This window comes from Natator depressus, chromosome 2 (assembly GCF_965152275.1).
Source record: "Natator depressus isolate rNatDep1 chromosome 2, rNatDep2.hap1, whole genome shotgun sequence".
Classification (NCBI taxonomy): Eukaryota; Metazoa; Chordata; order Testudines; family Cheloniidae; genus Natator; species Natator depressus.
In genome coordinates this window covers 197027212-197051769 of record NC_134235.1, presented here as the reverse complement: position 1 = coordinate 197051769, position 24558 = coordinate 197027212, and the positions used below count along the sequence as shown (strand labels likewise).

The 24558-nt window shown below is 45.5% G+C and overlaps 1 protein-coding gene across 1 annotated transcript in view; it reads right to left on the bottom strand.

Annotated features, from left to right (window-relative positions):
- Positions 1 to 15453, bottom strand: part of EFHB (EF-hand domain family member B) — a 42510-nt gene extending 27057 nt beyond the window's left edge. The window contains exons 1-8 of the mRNA XM_074945674.1: positions 15340 to 15453; positions 12548 to 12610; positions 11460 to 11603; positions 10199 to 10379; positions 8797 to 8907; positions 7548 to 7677; positions 6866 to 6949; positions 4595 to 4662 (exon numbers count right to left, since the gene is read on the bottom strand). Of these exons, the coding sequence (XP_074801775.1) occupies positions 4595 to 4662; positions 6866 to 6949; positions 7548 to 7677; positions 8797 to 8907; positions 10199 to 10379; positions 11460 to 11603; positions 12548 to 12610; positions 15340 to 15405 (847 nt within the window). The 5' untranslated portion in view covers positions 15406 to 15453. The remainder of the gene's footprint in view (positions 1 to 4594; positions 4663 to 6865; positions 6950 to 7547; positions 7678 to 8796; positions 8908 to 10198; positions 10380 to 11459; positions 11604 to 12547; positions 12611 to 15339) is intronic.
- Positions 15454 to 24558: the final 9105 nt, after the last annotated feature.

Sequence of the window (24558 nt, the reverse complement as noted above, 5' to 3'; positions counted from 1 at the left end):
CGTCCGCCCTGAGCGTCCACTCGTGCATGCGGTACGACCTGCTGAGGGAGTCCACCAGCTCGTTTCGTATCCCCGGGAGATAGGACGCCTCGAGGTGAATTGCGTGGGCTATGCAAAGTTCCCAGAGGAAGAGAGCCTCGCGACAGAGTGGCGAGGAATGAGCCCCACGCTGTTTGTTTATCTAAAACATGGCAGTAGTGTTGTCTGTCAGAACTGTCACGCTGTGACCTCTCAGAGTGGCATGAAAGGTCTGGCAGGTAAGACAAACTGTCCCGAGCTCCTTCACATTCATATGGAGCGACCGCTCTGCTCCGGACCACAACCCCTGCGTCATGAGGTCCCCCAGGTGAGCCTGCCATCCATGGTCTGACGCGTCCGTCACCAGCGTCAGGTCCAGTTGTGGGGCAGCAAAGGGGATGCCTTCGCAAACCACAGGCTGGGACTGCCACCACAGCAGGGAGTCCAGCACGTCCCTTGGGGCTGCCATGACCAAGTCCAGGGGGTCCCTGCCTCGGTGGTACACCTGAGCGAGCCATGCCTGCAGAGTCCTGAGTCTCAGTCTGGCATGCCTGACCACGTGCGTGCATGCTGCCATGTGGCCCAGCAGCCACAGGCAGCACCTGGCTGTTGTCGTTGGAAACTGGCACAGGGAGGCCACCGCTTGCTGGATCGCCCAGAAAAGGGATACTGGAAGGTTTTCCCTGGCCTGTACCGCGTCCAGGACCGCCCCTATGAATTCCACTTTCTGCATGGGCGAGAGTGGACTTGGGGACGTTGACCAGGAGTCCCAGCTTGTAGAACAATCTCAGGGCCACCTCTACATGGCCCCACACTTCCGCCTCGGATCGGCCCACCAGGTGCCCAGAGAGACCATGCGGAACTGGGTCTTGACCAGGAACTTGTTGAGCCCACGCAGGTCTAGGATGGGGCGAAGGCCCCCTCTGGCCTTGGGGATGAGGAATTACCGGGAGTAGAACCCCTTCCCCCTTAGGCTGTGTGGCACCACCTCTACCGCCCCCCCGCCTCTAGCAGCGAGCGGACTTCCTTCTCTAGGAGATGCTCGTGAGAGGGGTCCCTGAAGAGGGACAGGGAATGGGAGTGGGAGGGGGGTGGGAAATGCAGCGAGTACCCGTTTTGCACCTTGCGTAGGACCCAGCGGTCTGACATAATGGTGGACCACGCACGGGAGAAACGGGACAGGCGGTTCAGGAAACAAAGGGATGGATCCAGTGACTGGTCTGGTACGCTGTCCTCGAGCATAAAAGCCTAGCTTAGTGCCTGGCTGGGGTTTGTGCTGGTCTTGGTTCTGGCCCGGCGCATTATTGTTACTATTGTTGTTACGCTGTCGCCTGTTATCCCTGCCTCACCTACAGTAAGGTTCATGCCTATGGCGAGGCTAGTACTGGTATTGAGGGGGAGGCTGGGGCTTAAAGGGCTTCCTCTGGGTCGCCAGGGTGTGCATACCCAGTGACTTAAGTGTAGCTCGCGAGTCCTTGAGGCTGTGCAGCCTCATGTCTGTCTGGTCCGAGAAGAGCCTGGACCCTTCGAAGGGGAGGTTCTGGAGTATATTCTGGACATTGGGCAGCAGGCCTGACTCCTGGAGCAACGCTGAGCGCCTCATGAGCACCCCTGACGCGATTGTTCTAGCCGCTGGGTCTGCCAGATCCAGGGAGGCTTGGAGAGAGGTCTTGGCTACTGCCTTGCCCTCATCCACCAGGGCTGTGAACTCCTGATGGGAACCTTGCAGGAGGTTGTCAAACTTCCCCACCGCCGCCCAGGAGTTGAAATTGTGCCTGTTGAGGATGGCCTGCTGGTTCGCAATCCTCAACTGAAGGTCCCCAGATGAGTACACCTTTCTGCCAAAAAGGTCCAGGTGTTTCGCCTCCTTGGCCTTAGGGGCTGGGGCCTGCTGTCCATGGCGCTCCCTTTCGTTTAGCACTGAGACCACTAGGGAGCATGGACTCAGGTGGCAGATCAGGAACTCATAGCCCTTAGATGGGGCAAAGTATTTATGCTCCACTCCTTTGGCCGTTTGAGTGCTGGAGGCCAGGGTCTGCCATATGGTCTTATAGTTGAACTGAATGGTCTTAATAAGTGGGAGCGCTATTCTGGATGGACCTTTGGGGCTCAAAATGTCCACCATGTGGTCCTCCTGCTCAACCGTCTCCTCGGCCTGCAACCCCAATTTCTGGGCTACCCTGTGCAGCAACTCTTGGTGGGCTCTATGGTCTATTGGTGGAGGGCCAGACACCTCTGTACCCGCCATCGTCTCATCCGGGGATGACGAGGAGGTTAGCTGCTGCTTGACCCCTCTGGCTGGTCCTCCTGGTCCCCTTCTCCTGTGGGAGGGGCCTCTGGCTCGGGCCAGGGTGGGAGTCCATGGGACGGCACCGGACTCGGTGCCAGTCTCTCCGGTTTATCCTGGGGGGATGCTGGAGGCCTGGATACTGTAGCCTCTGGCACTGTCTGGCATCTGTGCGGGGACCAGGACCGCTGCACCGAGTAACTTGCCCTGGATGGGGCCCTTTGGTGCTCCTGATAGTCCCAGGGGATCCAGAAGGGCCAATGGCCTGGCGGCCACCATTGGGGTTGCCAACCCACCTGAGGGTCCCTGTTGTCCGGGCCCCGGTGCGGGTAGCTATAGCGGCTGGAGTCAGTGCTGGACTGTGGCGACGCTGATCGCGAAGGCCACGGCGGTGCCAATGATCTGCGCCGGCGGGAGGACGAGCAGCTCCTGGCTGAGCGGGAGTGGGAGCAGTACAGGTATCCCCGGGACCGGGATCTGGACCGGGACCGGTGCCGGCGTTCCCTGGACCAGGACCATCTGTGGGAGTCCTCTGGCAAGGGCCGTCTCAACTCCTCCCAGTGCTGGTCTCTGGGTGGTGCCGGAGAACTGAGTGCCCTTTCCTGTGCTTCCTCGCGCCGACCCACTCCCGGTGCCACGATCTCCTTCTGGGCTGCTGGCAACTGTGAGTCCGCGGAGTCGGAGCTCGACCAGGACCAACTCCGGGAGCGGTGCCAGGACGGTGTCCTCGAGCGGCACACTATTGCCGGCTTCCCCTCGACGGCACCCGAGGCAAGGCCATACAGGAGGGGGCTCGCCGCCGACAGTCTGATGAGGTCCTTTGCAGCCTCAAAGGTGCCAGGCGTGGAGGGCTGATCTGTTATGCCCTCGAGCCCATCGTCCCCACTGAGCTCACTTAGGTCTGGGCTCAGTGGGGCTTGTGCTGCCGGGACCACTGGTGTCAGCGCTGGTACCGTGGCCTTCCCGCTCTTATCGGCACTCGGAGCCTTGGGAGGCGCCGGCCTCCTGTGCAGGGAATGACCGCGCCTTCCTTTCAGCTGTGCTGGGGGCTGCACCGGGGAGGACAAGCGGTGCTGGGGCCTAGTCTGGCGCTCTGGGGCCGACAGTTTACGGTGCTTAGCCGGTGCCAGGTCTCTTGATCGCTCCGGGCACTACGCACTGAGGAAGCCAGAGCCGGCATCAGGCGCTCCGGGCCCAGTGGCTGCAATGCGGCCTCCATCAACAGCTGCTTTATACGAAAGTCTCTCTTTCCTGTTCTTGGCTTAAACGCCTTGCAAATCCTACACCGTTCAGTTTGATGTCCGTCCCCCAGGCAACATAGACACGAGTCGTGGGGGTCACTAACTAGCATACGTTTGCAGCACGTGGTGCAAGCCTTGAAGCCGTGGGCCTGTGGCATGCCCCACAGCCCGGGGCGGGTGCTGGAAGCCTGCAAGCACCTATTCACTTTAGCGTCCACAATAAAGTTATGTTAACTAACTGATAACAGCTACTCTGAAGGCTAACGGACTGCTCTTCTATGAGAGAGAAAGAGAGTGAGAGAGGTTGTTCCAACGCGGCTACGGATGGTAAGAAGGAACTGGAGGGGGTCGGGCTGGCGGGGGTATATATGCACGGCGCAGTAGCGCCACTCGGGGGGCCCCACCGGCCCGACGGGAGCCGCTAAGGGAAAAAGTTTCTGACGCTTGTGCACACAGCGCATGCACACCTAATGTGGAATGGACATGAACACGCACTCGAAGAAGAACCACCAATTCTTTTGCTAGCTGCCTATTTCTGGAACATTTAAAGAATGTTTTGATGTTTGTTTTAACGCATTCAGCTATTTGCTTGTCAAATCCTCCTAATTTCCTTCTTACATATAAGTTGTAGCTCATGCTCCTTTTTGTTGGTTTCACTTGGGCTGGATTTCCATTTTCTGAAGGATGTCTATTTGTGTTGAGCAACCTTTTGAAGCTTGTCATTTAGTCATACCTTCTGTTTTACTGGTTTCCTTTCTCCTTCCCTTTTGTTCACAGTGAGGTATGCATGCTTTCTGAGACTATTATTGTTTATTTAAGTAGCATCCATCTCAAATCTAAGGATTCACTTCTGACTCTAGGGCCTTTTTCATTAATACCTGAAATCTCTTTCTAAAATGTAGCGTCACTAAGCTAGGCCTTTCTCAAGGTAGTTTTTTAACTGTGTAAAAGCACTTAGAAAATCACTGCATTACAGAGCTTGTAGTCATCACTTCAAAATAATCCTACTAACTAAATAAGATTTTAAACAGGCCACTAGTATATTTACCAAACTCATCAGGACGAAGAAACATTCCAAATGTATGGTCTGGTGGAACGTTCATAGTTTCTGCTATGCTGTCAATGAGAAGAAGTGTGCTAGTTAAGTGTGTTATTACTGACCAAAATGCATGCTACATTCTAATTGTGAAAAATTAATCTATCATCTCTCTACCCATACTATAATCAAAGAATAAAGAAAGCTCCATTCAGCAGACTTCCCCTGAAACTTGTTCACTGGTACTTTTTTACATGAATCAAAGCTGCCACTACTGATGATTCCTTTCTTTTACAAACCCTGTTTTAGTGTAAAATACCAACTGTCAAAAATACTGTATAGCAGACTTCTAATGTCTTTGAATTCGATGTTTATATTTTCTGAGGGAAAAAATCTTGTGACCCAAACAAGTTATTTTTCTATTTATCGGACAAAAGAAATGCAAGTGTAAAGTCTCTTTTTAGTGTATCTGTCAAATAACACTTTATATCTATGGTGAATCTGATCTCTAGTCAAAATAACACCTACAATTAAACAGTTATAAACTAGAGAAAGGATATTCATCACGTGACAGATAAGATTTTTGAAAGTTTTCTGATTTTTGCAGTTCTGTGCCTACAACAACAGAAGCCAAAGCAACATCCATCTGGAAAATTTGACCCTATTTTATTAACTAAAGCCAACATTTATTGATGATACTAAATATTTATTTGTTTAGGATTATTTAACATAAATAGCTGCTTCAACATATTCCTTCAAAATGTAAAAACAAATCAATATTCTTCTTTAACTCTTAGTTTAATAGCTATATATTTACTATATGAACCACAAATCTCCATCATAAACAAGAAAGGCACCTATGTTCCCCTTCCACACACAGGAGCACAATAATCAACAGCCCCAAGGTTTTTGATGTGTAGCTATTTGGCTGCATTCTCACTCTCTCACCTTTTCTGCATTACTGATGGGATGTGGATAGGATAAGAGGAGGGTCTACAAAAACAAGTGGAGACTGAGAATTCCTGGTGCCAACCCTGCAAAATCCCAGGCAGCTGCATGGAGAGTTTTTCAGGCTCCTCCAGAAATAACAACACAGCTGGCTCCGGCCATGCTGCCATTAGCTGAATGTTCAAGCGATCCATTCTGTAACCCCTACAATGGGGCTTGGAGAGTTTAAGGGTAGTTGGTGGTGCTTGAAGCACCACCAACTCAGTGGATTTTAATTCCTGCTAGAGGAGAACATGCTGCTAAACAATTTGCCCTCAACTCCTCCATTGCCTGGCCACACAACCTTTTCCCATGCAGACAATCAGCTGGGTTTTCTATGGAGGGAAAATGGGAATATTGGTGATGCAAACATATAATCAAAACTAGTGTCAGTGGAGGTACTAACAGTTAACTCACCTTCCCATCCCTCTCTCTACAGACTAGGAATGCCAGTTCCCTCAAACTTTGAAAGCTCAGGCAAGGCTGCAGAAGCCAGACATGTCAGACACCACCACACATAGGAAGTGGCACACACTAATCTGCAATACATTTATTTTTAAGATACACATTTAGGCCCCAATTCAGCAAAACACGAAAGCCTATGTTTAAAGTTAAGTGAATGTTTCAGGGCCTTATTTTCTCAAATTAGGGCCTGAATCAGGGCCTAAATTTCTTAAAAGTCCCTTAAAAAGAGGGATGGTAAATTTCTGTACAGCATTGTTCAAATGTGCTCCAAACGAGATGGATTTAGGCCTTCTTAGATTAATATTGTATATATTCTATACAGAAAAAAGAGAGAGTGCTTTTTGCAGTTACGGACACCTATTTACTTTTTCAATTCAGTGAAAAATCATTGATCATTTAAAGTGAAATTCACTCTTCTCTCCTCTTCCTCCCATGTTCAAATCCCAATTAACCTGGCTTTTTGTGGAGAATTTTGGGATTTGGGGAGGGATGGACTCCAGCTCCCAACCTATCAACAGACGGCAAGGCTGTAATGCAGCCCCCCAGCGACCATTATTAAAGCCTAATGGATGAAATAAAAGCTGCATTCCTATAAATGCAAATCTTTTAGCCCTATCCTAGGTCCTCCACCAATAACTCCTCTCCATACCGGTTTCTTTAGGGCTGGTGAAAAGCCCCCCTCTCCAGCATATGGGGGTCAGTGGCACCCATGCCCAGCCACACCACCAGTTTTCCCTAGCCCCACAATGGGACAATATAGGGCTTGAGAATGCTGAGGGCCTTGCACAGGGTCTGGATAATTACATCCTTGGAAAATATCTCTTCACTTACGGATCAAGGACTTTTCCAAGCTGAGGCTGAAATTTTTCCTTGAAATCATCACTTCTTTTGGACACTATTTTTGCTGCTTTCTTTCTACAAAATTGGAAAATAATTGTCAGATATGGTTGCTAAATGATGTCATTATAATTTGAAGGAAACAGAAATAAGAAATAAGAAAGCACTCCAACCTACAAGCTTCCTGTTTTGAAAACAAAGATTTATTTGGTTTGTATTTAGAAACCTAATTTTAATGTATATTTTCATAGTGCTTTTCCCCAACTTTTAAAATATATTAACATTTAGAATTAATTTGCAAATAGGAGAGCAGCAGGAGCATCCGTAACATGTCTCATTTGCCCTTCCAAAATCTCACACTGGCATAAATCAGTTATTTGTGCACCTAAATGAAAATCTTTCTCCGCAGGCTACAAAACAAGAGCATAGCTGCTCAGCATCCTCTACTACTCATCATACTAGTTGGAGAAGACACTAGGGTCACAGAACCGTCCCCTCCACAAAAGAGTAGAAGCCGATATACGGGTAGGCACAATTTCTTAGCTATAATGAATTTCCAGGAAAAAAATAAAGGAATTTTGGGTGTGATTCATTGCAGATGTAAAACTACATTCAATCATAAAGGCCTGGCTTGGCAAATCAGGCCCACAATCTATTACTATCCATTGTAACTTACAATTGGAGATTGTAAAGCCAGCGTAAAGATTTGGATACATTTCGTCCATCATTAAAGTGAGGTGTTTCTTTTCCATAAACATGATATTTGTTGAATGTTGATGGCTCATATTTCCTGTTTATTGCTTCCCCTGTGGAAACAAATGTTTTCCGTTACTCTGTGTGAAATACATTCACTGGGAAAATATACTGGAATAAATACTTTACCTCCTGCAATTCTATGAAGAAAGAAAAAAAAATCTTTGAAATTCTGATTTCATCTGGTTTATTGCACCTCTCTGCAATCTGCTTTTGAAAGAACCTCATTTGACACTTTCAGGAAAACATTTTCCACTGCTTGTTTTACATTAAAAGTTTCATCTGGCTGCATTACAGCATACAAGTTCTATATAATCTGTCATCATTGATGGGGATAGTTGAAATTTATTGTTTTTAAAAGTGTATACATTCCATCTGAATGGGACAGATTCTCTCTTGTGCTGTTGACTTTTTATGCTGCTCTGGTGGTGTAGAGAGGTTGTAAAGGGGATGGAAACAGATCTCAGTGAATACTTCCAGCAGCAAAGTGGTACTAGAATGGCTCTCTGCTATCCCCATCACAACCTCCAACATAGGGGTAAACAGAGTCCCATTACAAACCAGCACAGTTTAAAGCTGGCCCCTGGCTGGAGCCAGAATATGGGAGGTGCATATGTGTCTTAAAGGAAATAGAGAATCTTGCTTTGCACTTTTATCTCGCTCCACCTCCCTACATATGTCACTTATCTTCTTAGACAGCAAGCTCTTTGTGGCAGTGCTTGTGCCTTCTTATATGTTTGGCCAGCATATACGAATATGTGGATGCCAGTGGAATACAAAACATTTATTTATTCTACCTTCTTTATACACAGGTATATTGAAGCTCAGAGCATAAATCACAGAATTGAGAAGAGAACCCAGATGTCCTGACTCCTAATCTCCTTTTCTAAGCTCTAATACTTGCTCTTTATCATTCAAAATTAAAGAAGCTACAGTTTTACAAATCTATTTTGTTGTCTTATTTGTACATTATATTAGTATTTACATGATAGAATCCCCTTCCAAAAAAATGATTTTTTAAAAGTACTGTAACTTTTTTGCTTCATATTAATTTATATCTGAATGAATAAATACAGTATGTTATGTACTGTAAAGCATCAAAAAGCTATAACTAGCTTTATACATATTTAGACTTTTTGTATTACTGATCACCAGCCCTTGATCTTACTCACCTACATTGTAATCATTGTGTGTCACAACATACAATTCATGTCCTTCTTTTGCTTCATTATCCACTTCCTCAAAGGTTTTTGGTGGATTTATAACCTCTCCACCAGGTGTATCTGCAAAGTGAACAAATACTAATCAATATGGTAATAAAATCTTTCTTAAAAATTCAATATGCAGGAAAAGTCTTATTTTAACAGTATCTTACTGGAAGATACCACTTAATACTTTGGCAATATAATATTTACTATCTAAGTTTTAGTCAGGCAGCTTTCCATGAACACAGCCATGATGAAATGGGATGGGGGAGAGCTGCAGGGGGCTGAGATGGGACTTCAAGGTCCTAGGCCTCTATATCAGAGGTTCTCAAACTGTGGTCTGCGGACTACCGGTGGTCCGCGAGCTCCATTCAGATAATTCCCTCTATGGTGCGTGCCTGGGCAGTCGCACATGAGAGAATGAAGGGCCACCCACCTAATTAGTGGAGCCGCACAGGTGTGGCTCCACTAGTTAGGTGGCTGGACCCTGGCGAAGATGCACATGTAAGGTGACGTGGTGGCCTTGCGGGGAATAGGAGGAAGGGGGCAGTGGGGTGAGAAGAGCGGGTGGGGGGAATTTGGGACGTGCAGGACTGCGGCGGCCAGAGAAAGAGGTGACTTTCCTCAGCTCCAGGGCTGCGGCTGATGGAGAGAGACAGCCCTCCTTCCTAGCGTCAGCTCTGTGGCTGTTGTAGCAGGGGAGAGACCCCCCTCCTTCCTAGCCCCAGCTCAGGGGCTGGTGCGGCGGGGGAGAGAGGGAGAGACCTCCCCTCCTTACCAGCCCCAGCTTGGAGGCTGCTGCGGCGGTGGGAGAGAGAGCACATCCATCGCATTAGAAAGGTAAGACTCCTGATATTAAAATATGAGGTGTGTGATTTTATTTGTACAACAAAAAAAGTTTATTATTATGTTTTTTTTTTATATAGTGCTTTTATCCAAAGCGCTTTACAGTAGTTAGCTAACGGTACAAACAACATTTGGAAAGATCATTAAGTGGTCCACCGAGACCCTCAGCAATTTTCAAGTGGTCCACAAAAGAAAAGTTTAAGAACCACTCCTCTGTATGATCAACCCTGGCCTCTAGTGGATCCCCTGAAATCTGCACCAATCTCAGAAAATCAGCAAGTTTAGGGGGGGACAGAAATCCTTCCTGTGTTTTCTTGATGTTTGAGTATTTTAGTTAATACATTTTTATTACTTATATGCTCTTTTTTGTAATTAGCAGTTGTGATTAGTATTTCTTTTCTATTCTAAACAGGAATTGTTTTAAATAATAATGCTTATTATTTATGTAACTTCCTGAATCCCATGTTAAATGATAAATTACCATGTATTCAACAACAATACATTTTAACACGAAGTGTGTTACCTCTGATGATTGTTGTTCCAAAAGTGGTGGTAGTCACATCCATGCTTTTAGGTAACATTGAAGTCTGATCATGTGACCTCCCCAGGGGCGCTTGGCGATTTCTTAAATACAGAGCTTCTTTTCTTTCTTCAAATTTTTGTTGAAACCGAGTTTTTCGAGGTGGATTTGTCAAGAAGCCAGCCTGAAGGAATCGCACATAGTATGAGTGGCAGAGACACAGCAAAATCTCTCTAATTCAGAATAAAAAAATAGTTGTCTCTGCCCACTTCTCGGCAAAGATTTAATAGTAGGAGTGCTTTAATGGCATTACTTTCACCAAATATACTATAAAACACTAGTACACTGACCTACTTGTACACTTACTGACACTTAGCATCAGCAATTAATGCCAAGCTACAGGTTAGATAGATTTTTTGATACAGAATTCTATTTTTACATGCGTGTTCTTTCACTTGTTCATTTGCAAAATTCACAGAATTTTGCCCTTAGTTTCTAAAATGTAATATCACAAATATTATTTCTGAAATTATGTGTACACCTTGAATACAATAGGATATCAAAAGTATCACTTTTAGTTAGCAAAGACCAAAAGCAAGAAAAGAAAATTAGCTAATTTGACAGTGCTCCTGAACAGTGAGTGCTGTTCTGAGGTATTAAGTCAGTTCACTAACATGATCAATATTTTATCTCTGAAACCAGTCAGGGAGAAAGTAGTAAAAATATTGTGCGGGGGGAGGGTGTGTTAAAGAACTAGAAATTGGAATGAATAATGAAGCTTGCTACTGTAAAATGTAATTCAATAAAAATTTCTAGTTTTTAAATGTCTTTCTATTTATTTCACAATTAAAATTCCTTTGATTAACTTCAGAATTCAGACAACCCACTGTAATACTGAAAAGTCACAGCATAGCACACTTAGCATCCCCTTAAGGCTAAGCAAATAATAAATACATAGATAACAATAATATTAATTGTAGGGGGGTTTGGAGGGAGCAAGAGGGTTGAACAACTGAAAGGTATGGGTGGGTAGATTGTGCCGCTGAGTGAGAGACTTGTCTCTATTCTTTATATGGGGATTGAGGTGTTGGTCATAGATATATGTTAGCAGCTGAGAGGATGTTTAGAGCATTTGTCATTAGGAATGTGTACCCTCTCATACACCAGCTATATACACTCAGTTATGGCTGGGCAGAACCAAGTTATAGATCAATACACGCTATTTGGGACTATTTTTAAACACACAAAAAATTCAGATTCTTACACTCAGTGAAGACTGGGAGCTAATGCCATGTGTCAAATGAACTGCAATATCAGGATCGTTTGCTCTGCCATAGAATATTCTTTCAGCACCAGGAGCTGGACTTGTAGAATTGAGAAACTTTCTCACAACAGGTGGTGTTATAGGCTGTAAGACAACGGAAAAACAATTTTACAGGAAACAGTGACTTATTAGCTTTTTCCTTGTTCCTCCCATTAGAGACATGCTTGTCATCAGAAGAGTATGTCAGCTAATCTGTTCCATGGTATTTTCCTGTACATCCCACCACCATCCTCTTCACCTGCAGGATCATCAACCAAAAGCACAGTTTTTTCAAAGGGAAGAATGATCTCCATCAAGAGGAGTAATCTTATCTCTGTAAGCAATAAAGCACAGTACCCTAACCTGTTTATAACACAGTTTGGTCCTAGTCCACACAGGCAAGACCAAATCACATTATACCATGGATGGAAAAGGTGTTTAAACATGGTGGATTTTATAGAGTAGAAATGTGCACAGTGTTTTGTGAGGGCATCAGCTGGTCTCGGGACACAATTTATTGAACTACATGGAAAATCATTTAAGTTCTTGCATTTCAAGAAAAGAAGAGATGGACAAAAATCTCTTACGCCTGATTCTCCTCTTGGTTACGCTGCTATATATCAGAAGTAACATCAGTTGATTTACACTGGTTTAAAACAGGTATAAGTGAGGCCTTATTCACACTTGAAATTATTTTCCCCTGTTGTTACTAGCAGTTCAGTTCTACCAATGGTGGCAGCTACTATGGCTGTCACTATTCCTATCTTTTATTTGTAGCTCTGAGCTGGGCTACATGACACCCGTGTTAAAATTAACAGGGGCTGCAGAACCTTCTCTGTGCTAGGGCTGCCAATATTGTTAACGCCAGGCCAGCTGAGCCAGTTTTAGCAAGAGTAGGAAATTGTTACATAAAACCCCTAGTGTAGACCGTCTGAGAGGAGAATCAAGCTAAACAGTGGGCAGAGACTTAATTTGTTTATTGTATTTATGTCTCAATGTCTCTGCTAGGAGATGTGATGTACTGTCCCAACACACACTAGTACACTCACCCTCGGAAAAACTTCAGTCAGACAACTGGCAGCTGTATCTCCAATTGGGATCAGTTTTCCTGCCTAAATAATGAAAACAAAAAATAATGCAGAGACCACAGCACATATCAGCAGTAGGGGCTGGCCAGCAGGATCAGCATTTTAAACCTTGCAGGGAATTTTGCCTGGTCCTGCCTTAGCGACATTATGACAAAACCTTATTTTAATAAAGGGGGGGGGACAGAAATAAAATGAATATACAAACCCAGCCTCTCTGCCCCAGGAACTATCACTCACCAGGAGTCCCCCTCACAGACCCCAGAGTCCCCAAAATTTGAGCCGAGCTCTGGCTCGAGGGACAGCAGTGAGCAGCACCCGCCGGGTCACCCTGAGAAACCCCGGGGTGCTGGAGAGTGGGGGGAGGGTTATAGATTAACTACCGGGAGAAGGGGTGGACAAGGAGACACAGAATAGGTTGGAATATGAACAAGAGGCTGCTAGGCAGCTCTCCAACACCACTTTCTACAAGCTATTACCTTCTGATCCCATTGAGGGTTACCAAAAGAAACTACACCATTTGCTCAAGAAACTCCCTGAAAAAGCACAAGAACAAATCCACACAGACACATCCCTGGAACCCCGACCAGAGGTATTCTATCTGCTACCCAAGATCCATAAACCTGGAAATCCTGGACGCCCCATCATCTCAGGCATTGGCACCCTGACAGCAGGATTGTCTGGCTATGTAGATAGACTCCCTCCTCAGGCCCTACGCTACCAGCACTCCCAGCTATCTTCGAGACACCACTGACTTCCTGAGGAAACTACAATCCATCGGTGATCTTCCTGAAAACACCATCCTGGCCACTATGGATGTAGAAGCCCTCTACACCAACATTCCGCACAAAGATGGACTACAAGCCTTCAGGAACAGTAACCCCGACAATGTCACGGCAAAGTTGGTGGCTGAACTTTTTGACTTTGTCCTCACCCATAACTATTTCACATTTGGGGACAATGTATACCTTCAAATCAGCGGCACTGCTATGGGTACCCGCATGGCCCCACAGTATGCCAACATTTTTATGGCTGACTTAGAACAACGCTTCCTCAGCTCTCGTCCCCTAATGCCCCTACTCTACTTGAGCTACATTGATGACATCTTCATCATCTGGACCCATGGAAAAGAAGCCCTTGAGGAATTCCACCATGATTTCAACAATTTACATCCCACCAGCAACCTCAACCTGGACCAGTCCACACAAGAGATCCACTTCCTGGACACTATGGTGCTAATAAGCGATGGTCTTACCACCCTATACCGGAAACCTACTGACCGCTATTCCTACCTACATGCCTCCAGCTTTCATCCAGACCACACCACACGATCCATTGTCTACAGCCAAGCTCTATGATACAACCGCATTTGCTCCAACCCCTCAGACAGAAACAAACACCTACAAGATCTCTATCAAGCATTCTTACAGCTACAATACCCACCTCTTGAAGTGAAGAAACAGATTGACAGAGCCAGACGAGTACACAGAAGTCACCTACTACAGGACAGGCCGAACGAAGAAAATAACAGAACGCCACTAGCCATCACCTTCAGCCTCCAACTAAAACCTCTCCAACGCATCATCAAGGATCTACAACTTATCCTGAAGGACGACCCATTACTCTCATAGATCTTGGGAGACAGGCCAGTCCTTGCTTACAGACAGCCCCCCAACCTGAAGCAAATACTCACCAGCAACCACACACCACACAACAGAACCACTAACCCAGGAACCTATCCTTGCAACAAAGCCCGTTGCCAACTGTGCCCACATATCTATTCAGGGGACACCATCACAGAGCCTAATAACATCAGCCACACTATCAGAGGCTCGTTCACCTGCACATCCACCAATGTGATATATGCCATCGTGTGCCAGCAATGCCCCTCTGCCATGTACATTGGGCAAACCGGACAGTCTCTACGTAAAAGAATAAATGGACACAAATCAGACGTCAAGAATTATAACATTCAAAATCCAGTCGGAGAACACTTCAATCTCTTTGGTCACTCGATTACAGACCTAAAAGTGGCAATTCTTCAACAAAAAAACTTCAAAAACAGACTCCAACGAGAGACTGCTGAATTGGAATTAATTTGCAAACTGGATACAATTAACTTAGGCTTGAATAAAGACTGGGAGTGGATGGGTCATTACACAAAGTAAAACTATTTCCCCATGTTTATTTCTCCCCCCCTCCTCAGACGTTCTTATCAACTGCTGGAAATGGCCCACCTTGATTATCACTACAAAATCCCCCCCCCCCCCCCGCTGGTAATAGCTCACCTTACCTGATCACTCTCCTTACAGCGTGTATGGTAACACCCATTGTGTCATGTTCTCTGTGTATATAAATCTCCCCACTGTATTTTCCACTGAATGCATCCGATGAAGTGAGCTGTAGCCCACTAAAGCTTATGCTCAAATAAATTGGTTAGTCTCTAAGGTGCCACAAGTCCTCCTTTTGTTTTTTGCGGATACAGACTAACACGGCTGCTACTCTGACAGACAGGGACAGAAGGACGGACACACAGAGAGCGCCCAGTGGCAGAGGGACACACGGACACAGACGGACAGATGGAGAAAGGCAGGGAGACAGGAAGACACAGACAGACACAGGGACACACGGACTCGGGGGACACACACGGGCCGACACATGGACGCAGACAGATGGACACAGAGGGACACACGGACAGAGAAAGCGGGACACGAAGACACAGACAGACACAGGGAGAGGGCCACAGAGGGACTCACTGTTGGCAGCTCGGGAAACCTGTCAAAGAACCGCCCCCGGTACACGGGCCGCAGCTCCCCGACCATGGCGGCGCCGGGCCGGGCAGGCTGAGCGGCGGCGGCTGCGGCGGCCCCGGCGGGATGTTTACTCCGGTTACCTGGTAACGCGCTCGGCCCAACACCGCCCCCTGCAGGAAGCGGGCGGCACCAGCCCCCTGTGAGCGCACTGGGGCCACCGCCCACTTCGGCACTGCCCCCTCCCCCCCACGGGCACCGCCCCCTGCGGCACCGCCCCCTTAGCACTTTCCCCGCCCCCCACGAGCACTGCCCCCTTCGGCACCGCCCCCGTCCCCCACCCTCCGCAGGCACTTCCCCATTCGGCACCGCTCCCGCCTTCGGCATCCGCCCAGCGCCCTGACCACTCCTGCCCTCTACCCGCATCCCCCGCGGCGCCCAAACCCCTTCGCCCTCTACCCCATCCCCCGCAGCGCCCGATCCCTCTGCTCCCATGTCCCGCAGGACCCCGATCCCTCCGCCCACATCCCCCGCAGCTCCCTGACTCCATCTGCCCTCTGCCCACATCTCCTGAGGTGCCCCATCTACCCTCGGCCCACATCCCCCACAGCATCCTGACCCCATCTACCCTCTGTCCCCATCGCCTGTGGCATCCTGACCCCATCCGCCCTCTGCCCACATCCCCCACAGCACCCTGACCACCATCTGTCCAATGCCCGCATCCCCCGCAGTGCCCTGACCACATTAACCGTCTGCCCACATCCCCTATAGCACCCTGAGCCCCATCAACCCTCTCCCAGCATCCCCTATAGCACCCTGAGCCCCATCAACCCTCTCCTAGCATCCTCTATAGCACCCTGGCTGCTCTCCCCCCCTTCAACCTGGGGAAATGTAAGTTGATTGGGAAGATGGAGAGAGACTTTGGGTTTTGTGCTGGGTGGTGTTGCTGACTTGTGATATACAGGAGGTTAGACTAAATGATCTGGTGCCTTAAACTCTGTGACATAAGTGAGGGAATAATTCCACAAAATGAAAACTCACATTATGTCCTTCATTTGGAGGATCAATGTTTTCTGTTTCTGTGTTAGGAGGCTGAGGGAGAGTGGAGTCCTGGAAAGACAGGCACAGGTTTGAAGGACTTGGACTGCCTTGGACTGGAGCTTTAGGTTGCACCATTTCTCTCTGATACCACCCTGGAAAATAGGGGTGACTGATGGCATTTCCAAATCATCTGTGCAAACACATTAGAAGAGGAGGGCTCTAATGTGATCTGATAAACTATTAGTCTAATAACTTTTCTTGGTATAGAAAGGTTTCAATAAGGATGAAGAAACATTTATTTACAGAAAAGATGTCATAATAGTTTTTCTGTTTAAGTGTATATATATCTTACTCTTCCTTTTTATTTTGCCCATGATGCTAGAAATACTAATAAACCTTTCTTTTTAATTAGTCCCCCAAACCTTGTGACTTTTATTATAATTATAAGGCATAATAACTGTCAAGGGATCTAGTTTCTTTCTCTCCCTGATAACACTTCCGTTACATCTCATGTAAAGGGAACAGGGAAACAACCCAATGCCCTGAGTAACTTCAACAAACTATGGATTTGGTGGCAACATAAACAAAACTTAAAATGACATTCTAGAGTTAATGCCAAGTATTTGTTGAGTCAAATTAACTTCAGTGGGAGTTTGTCTCCTGCAGTAGAAAATTGGACCCTACATAGGGTGACCAGATAGCCAGTGTGAAAAATCAGGACAGGGAGTGGAGGATAATAGGAGACTATATAAGACAAAGCCCCGAATATTGGGACTGTTCCTATAAATCGGGACATCTGGTCACCCTGACCCTACATATTTCATTTCAGGAGGGAAATAGATGTTATTTGTTACAGCGGGGTCTTTGTAGCTAAAACTGCCCTTAGCAAGTGTTTGGCATTTGATGTTACCACTACTCATTAAATCCCCAACCCCACAGTTTGACGCCTGTCTCTCTCTTACAAGGACTAAAATCAAGGAAGTGAAACTACCTAAAATCCTGCCTTTCACTTCCCTGATCCAGCATGACTGCTGGGTTTTGCAGCTCAGCTCTCACTCTGACTGTGGTGCTGGGGTAGATGGGATTCAAGCACTTGCTGAGTAACCTTCAGGAAGCTTTAAAAATGTGCAGAGGGTTTTATTTTAAAATAGTAGCCGCTTGGGAGCTATAGTGGGTAAATTAGTAATTTGTGTAGAACGTGATACTCTTGGGGGACAATGTTGTGTTCTTACACAATGGCTTAGGGGTTTATTATTATTATTATTATTTATTAAGTATCTTTATGAAAATATAGAAATGTTGCTTGCTAAGCAAAACAAAAACTATGCTAGGAAGTAGCTGAACTCATTGCCTTCAGCAAAGGGTTTACAGAGAAGAGAGAAAAAATGGAGAGAGGAAAGACAGAAAAGTGAAGAAAAAAGGAAACAAATGAAAGAAATGGGAAAATGAAATAAAAACAGAAAAACTGTACAGGATAGTGAAAACGGCAAAAGGCCCAATCCAACCTTCATGGAAGTCAATGAAAGTCTATGCATTAACTACAGTGGGAGGTTGGATCAGACCCTAAGGGAAAAAAATTGGCAAAGCAAACTTTAAACTCTTGGAGGAAATTTTTAAATAAAGAGAAACATGCACTGGGTGAAATCCTGACCACGCCGAAATCAATGGGAGTTTTGCACTAACTTGAATTAGGTCAGGATTTCACCCACTGAATTTAGTTATGGGATCTGGCCCAGGCTGATGATGTTCAGAAGTCTTATCATCTGATAGCAGAGCATTGACCTATATGAAATAAACTGGTGATCTCAGACCACTTCATAGTGGATAAATGTTCAGACTACAACAAAAGAACCACCATCACAACTGGCATTCTTGCTAGCATGTTCAACAACAAGGCCACCTAATGGGGTTTGAACCTGAGCCTAATTGCACATAAAGCAGAACATGTTCCACTGCTCAAGAAATCACATAAAGAATTTTCATGGAGAATGAACTACTCCTTTCTCCATTGAGGTGATTCAAATAAATCCATATTGATTGGATAGTTTGAAGCTTGTGCTACCTCTGTCCATGTTGTACCTAGTTTCTGTGTTTATGCAAAAATATGTTTTCAGTCTGGTACCTTTTCTCAGTTCTAAGTCAACTAGTAAGGAAAGACATTGTGATATAAGTGATTAATTCTTATCTTTTTGAAATTGCAATCACTTTTGAGGAGCTTTCTGTTTTCATTGAGAAATACTTTCACACCCCTAGTGGGGAGAAAACACTTTGGAGGGGCAAGTTCTCTAGTCTCATATTTTGGGAAATAGGTTCTTCACCCATTTCTTCACTTTTTATACCTCTTTTATTACGTTAGTATAATTATATTACATGAGCATAATTCCATCACCTAAAAAAATCTTATTAAGCCTCTGATTTGAAATCTATTTGGTAATCTAAAAGACTTTTCTGAAGGAAGAGATCTCTTGAATGTATTTAAGCATTTATATGCATAGATTACTAGAGTAACTGAGCACCTACCAAAACTATAAAATACAAGTTATGATGACCAGCTCTGGGCTAGTTGTTCTTTCTCTGAAAACAGTTTTGTTTGTTTAACTATTTTCTTCTCTTTCCCCTCTCTTTCTTCTACCTTCTCTTTCCTTGGCAGGTGTGAACCTAGAAAATTGGTTTGAATGAAATAGGAAATTGACCAGAACATTTCCCCTACAATTTGAACTGAACCCATAGTTATTTTTAAGCCGCAAAATGTAACGTTGACCTTTTTTTCTGTCCAAAATTATTTTTATATAGAGTGACTAGATGTCTTTGTTTACTGGAATGGCACTGGCTTGATGGGAAAGACCCACAGTTCCAGGAGGTTTTATTGAAAATAGGGCCATACTGTTAGGAAGAAGGGTAGTTAGGGAGCGGAGGCAAAAATTGCCTGTTGAGGATTGCTTCTGCCTCAGCTGATCTGGAGGCCCCCTTCTGCAGACCACAGTCAGAACTCCCACTACAGTGGGCGTGTACTGTCGTTCCTAACCCTTTGTCCATAGTGGATTGTGGGAGCACTTGTCTGCCTGTCCCATGGGAGTTGACCAGTAATGTTCTGTGTAGTTTTAAATCATGAACACCTCCAGCAGAACCGTTTTGTGTCTGCATACTCCCTGCAGCCAGAGCCAACATGGAGCCTGACCTGGTAGAATGTCTCTATCTCCTGCTCTCCGTTCTATTTCAGTACACAGACAGAGCATCTGCAAGATGCTGGTGAATGTTTCTGGTGGCAGTTTTTGAACTGCCAAAGGCACCTCTCTAAGGGGGATACTGACACGCCAGCTCCAAACTAGTTGATGCAGCTCATGCCTATTTCTGCCTTAGCCACAGATTCCTCCTATGTAGACTGGTTCTTCTGGGGCAGGGCCACAGGAACAGACTGTTGGGATCACATCGTCATGCGGACTTGGGATGGCCAGCAGTGGATCCAGAACTTTAGCATGCAGAAGCAGATGTTCCTGGAGGTTTGTGATCAGTTTGCTCCAACCCTCCAGCAGAAAGGCTCATTAACAACAAAATCATACATTAAATTAATAGATTTTAAGGGGAGAAGGGACTACTGTGATCGTTTGTAGTCTTACCTCCTGCATAACAAAGTCCATAGGCCTTTCCTGAATTAATTCCTGCTTCATGTCCAATAGCTATGTTTGAACTAAAACATATCTTCAAAAAAAATCCAATATTGATTTAAAAATTATCAATGATGGAGACCCTTGGTAAGTTGTTCCAATGGTATTTATTCTCACCGTTAAAAATTTACACTTTATTTCTAGTTCTGAATTTTTCTAGCTTCAGCCTTTAGCCATTGGACTTGTTAGACCTTTTGTCTACTAGATTAAAAAGCCCTCTACTCTGTTACCCCTGTAGGATTTACAGACTGATCAAGTCACCTCTTAACCTTCACATTAAGCTAAATAGATTGACCTCCTTGCGTCTTTTACTATAAAATATGTTTTTCAACCCTTTAGTCATTCTTATGGCTCTTCTCTGAGCCCTCTCCAATTTTTCACCATCCTTCTTGAATTGTGGACACCAGAACTGGACACAGTATCCCAGTAGCAGTCGCACCAGTGCCCAGGGTGCTGGAAAAAAATTTATGGTGGGGGTGTAGAGATAAAATCATAAGGCCATCTTGAATTCCTCTAAAGGACAACTGAGCATCCATCTTGTAAGCCCTTCTTGTCCCCTCCTAGCTGTAGTTTGGCGTTTTTTCTGTTTTGGCGGGAAATGACAGTAGCTGTCAATCACCTAATCTGCCTAGTGATCAAAAGTCTATATAAGGCAGTATTCAGATCAGATCGGGGCAGCCCATCTGAGTGGTAGTGTCTGGTTGAGACAAACTCGGTAATTGAGGGTAGGCCATTCACCCCACGAGGGTTACTTGTCATACTTACCTACACACACCTGATCCACCTGTATAGGATTCACTCACCACACGCATAACAACGCAGCATAGGGAGTGGGAGGGTTTTCGTAACTTATCTGAAGAAGCACTCGTCTGATCCTGTCCCAGGTTCCCTGGTTCCATCTGAGGGATCCAGCAGTTCTGCTGTGCTGTGCTACCCTAAGGAGCAGACATCAGTGAATCAAGCTGCCAGAAATGGTACTGTGACCATCACTGGGTTGTATTCACAGTTCCCTTACTGGTACAGCCTGCCTTATTTTGTAATTTGCCTGATCATTATCTGTTTATCTTGTTTATCCTGGGAGTTCTTGCCACCCCCTCCCTCCGCCTTAATAAATTCTGTTGTACCTTTATTGGTTTGAGTTTTATGTAAAGATTACAAGCCCCCGGTGATAGATACGGGTAGGAGACGAACCTGAGACCGAAAGATCTGGGCCACTTTTAATTTCGGCTCCTATTTCGGTCAACAGGGATGCCGAAAACCATTGAACAAAACTGTAAACCCTGTATATAATGGAAACCACTTCAAGCCCTGGGGTGCTCCTGCACCCCCAGCTCCCCTAGTTCCAGCACCTATGCAAGTGCCAAACACAGAGGTAATATAACATTTCTACTCCTACTCAATATTCCCCGGTTTATATATCCAAGGATCACTTAGCCCTTTTGGCCACAGTGTTGCAGTTGGAGCCTATGTCCACCTTGACTCTGAAGACTTCATTATTTACGACTCCCCCAATCTTTTACACCCTTTATCAGTCATGACTTTTATGTTTTCTTCTAGACCATTGATAAAAATATTAAATAGTATAGGGCCAAGAACTGATCCCTGTGGGACTCCACTAGAAAAACACCCATTCTATTCTCTATTTATAGTTACATTTTGAGACCTATCAGGTTAGCCAGTTTTTAATCTATTTAATGTGCATCATGTTGATTTTGTATCCTTCTATCTTCTCAATCAAAATTATATGGCTTACAGAAATCTAAGTATATTACATCAACTCTATAACTTTTATCAACCACACTTTGTAATTTAAAAAAATCAAATTAGTTTGACAAGATCTAGTTCCATAATTGCAGGTTGATTAGCATTAATATTATTCTCCTTTAATTCTTTAATAATCAAGGCCAGTATCAGCTATCCCATTATTTTGCTGAGATCAGCATCAGGCTGACAGGCCCACAGTTGCCCATGTCTTCCTGTTTACCCTTGTGAAATATTAGCACAACATTAGCTGTCTTCCAGTCCCCTGGAACTTTCCCAGTGCTCTAATGCTTATTGAAAATCAACATTAATAGTCTAGAGAACTTCTAAGACAGCTCTTTTTTAGAACTCTTGGATGCAAGTTATCCAGACCTGGTGACTTAAAAAATGTGCAACTTTATTAGCTGCTGTTTAACATCCTCTTTAGTTGCTGTTGGAAGAGGAAGTATTTCATCATCATCATCATATGACATGAATACATCTTTTGGCTTTTTTCCAAATGCAGAACAGAAATATTTATTGAACCCCTTCGCATTGTCATTGATATTTTTACCATTTCCATTTAGAAAGGGACCAATACCATTATTACAATTCCTTTTGTTGTTAATATACTTTAAAAAAAATACAAAAAAACCCCTCCTCCTTATTGTCCTTAACTCTCCTGGCCATAGATTCCTCCTTGTGTTCTTTTGCTTCCCTTATAAATGTTCTACAATTCCTAGCTTCCTTTTTCCCATTTGTGTGTGTATATTATGAAATAGCTACTTTCATTATAGATAAAATAGCTATTTTCACTTCCCTTGTAAGACAGGCTGGTTTTTAACTAGCATAGAATTGTTTCTGGATTGTGGGTTTTTGGTCATGTAGTAAAATGTTCATAATCATTACACAATTACCATTCACATTTTTCTGTTTAAATTCTTTCTACCACCTGATTTGGCTCACAATTGTTTTCAGCTTTGTGAATTTTGTCTTTTAAAATGCCTAGTATATATGTTAATAGTTTGGACTTTATTTTGTTTGTACATAAATGTAATTGAGCCATGATCACTTTGAAATAAGCAGCCATATTATAAGGTGTTGTGCTTAACATGATTATTTCTTGGAAACATATTTTAATTGATGTTGTGACTCTTAGATAAAAACACCAAATAATGGATGCTTTTTAAAATAGAAAAATAACCTGATCCCTCTCTACAATACCTTCCAAAACTGGGAAATTGAAATGCCTGAGTTTCCTCACTGCTGATGGAATCACCCTCATTCCACACCAGAAATGTCCTGTTTTCAAAACAAACAAACAAACCATCAATCAACTACATTTATTTTATGAATTTATTTTTATTAATGATGAGCTCAATAACATACCTCCTACTTTATGTGAATATGGGCAGTTGTGGGTGTCATGACTTCAAAAATCATCTTCTCTGTGGGTTTCTTTGGATTTAATCCTCCTCCGATGTTACTTTCCCTGTTGCAGTAGCTATGGCCTCCATGTCGCTGCAAGGATATGGCACCCACACCACATTACTGGAAGTCTGTGATGAGAAATTCCCCAAAGAGCCTCAGAATAGGCAGACCAGAGCTGTGTCTAGGGTGGCCAAGTGTCCAGTTTTCGATTGGAACTCCTGGTCAAAAAGGGACCCTGGTGGCTCTGATCAGCACCGCCAACCGGGCCAGTCAGTGGTGCTACAGGGCTAAGGCAGGCTAGTCCCTACCTGTCCTGGCACCACGCTGTGCCCTGGAAGCAGCCAGCAGGTCCGGCTCTTATGCGGGGAGGGGGGCATGGGGCTCCATGCACTGCCCCCACCCTGAGCACCAGCTCTGCACTCGCATTGGCCGGGAACTGACCTGCGGGCGAGAGCAGCACGTGGAGCCTCCTGGCCCCCCCACCCAAGAGCCAGACCTGCTGGTCGCTTCCGGGGCGCAGCACAGAGCCAGGACAGGCAGGGAGCCTGCCTTAGCCCTGCTGACTGGGAGGTGCCCGAGGTAAGTCCGCGTTCCAACCCCGAGCCCCAACCCCTTACCCCAGCCCTGAGCGCCCCCAAACCTGGAGCCCCCTCATGTACCCCAAACCCACATCCCTGGCCCCAGCCTAGAGCCCGTACCCCCTCCCATACCCCAACCCCCTACCTCAACCTGCAGCCCCCTCCCACATTCTGAATCCCTTGGCCCCATCCCCCAGCCTGGAGCCACCTCTTGCACCCAAACCTCTCATCCCCAGCCCCACCCCAGAGTCTACACCCTCAGGTGGAGCCCTCACCCCCTCCTGCACCTCAACTCCCTGCCCCAGCCTGGAGTCCCCTCCCATACCCTGAATCCCTCATTTCTGGTCCCACCCCGGAGCCTGCACCCCCAGTTAGAGCCCTCCGGCACCTCAATCCCTTGCCCCCTGAAAGTGAGTGAGGGTGGGGTAATGTAGTGAGTGGGGGGCGGGGACTCAGGGAAGGGGCAGGGCTAGGGTGTTCGTTTTGTGCATTAGAAAGTTAGCAACCCTAGCTGTGTCTGCAGTCAGCAGGTTTTTAATCAAAACTAGTGTTGCCAACTTCGGTGATTGGATCACAAGTCCTATGACATTTGAAGATTTCCATAAAGCTCCAGCTCGTGGAGTCAGGGGATTATATGAGAATGTCCACTGTTACATCACATTTTGTTTTGAAGGTCCATTTCTAGTCCTCATGGTTTTGGAGAAAAGCTTGAAAACATGACCCTCACAGGTACTAAAACCGGGGCGGTGAATGAAAGCAACCTAAAATGT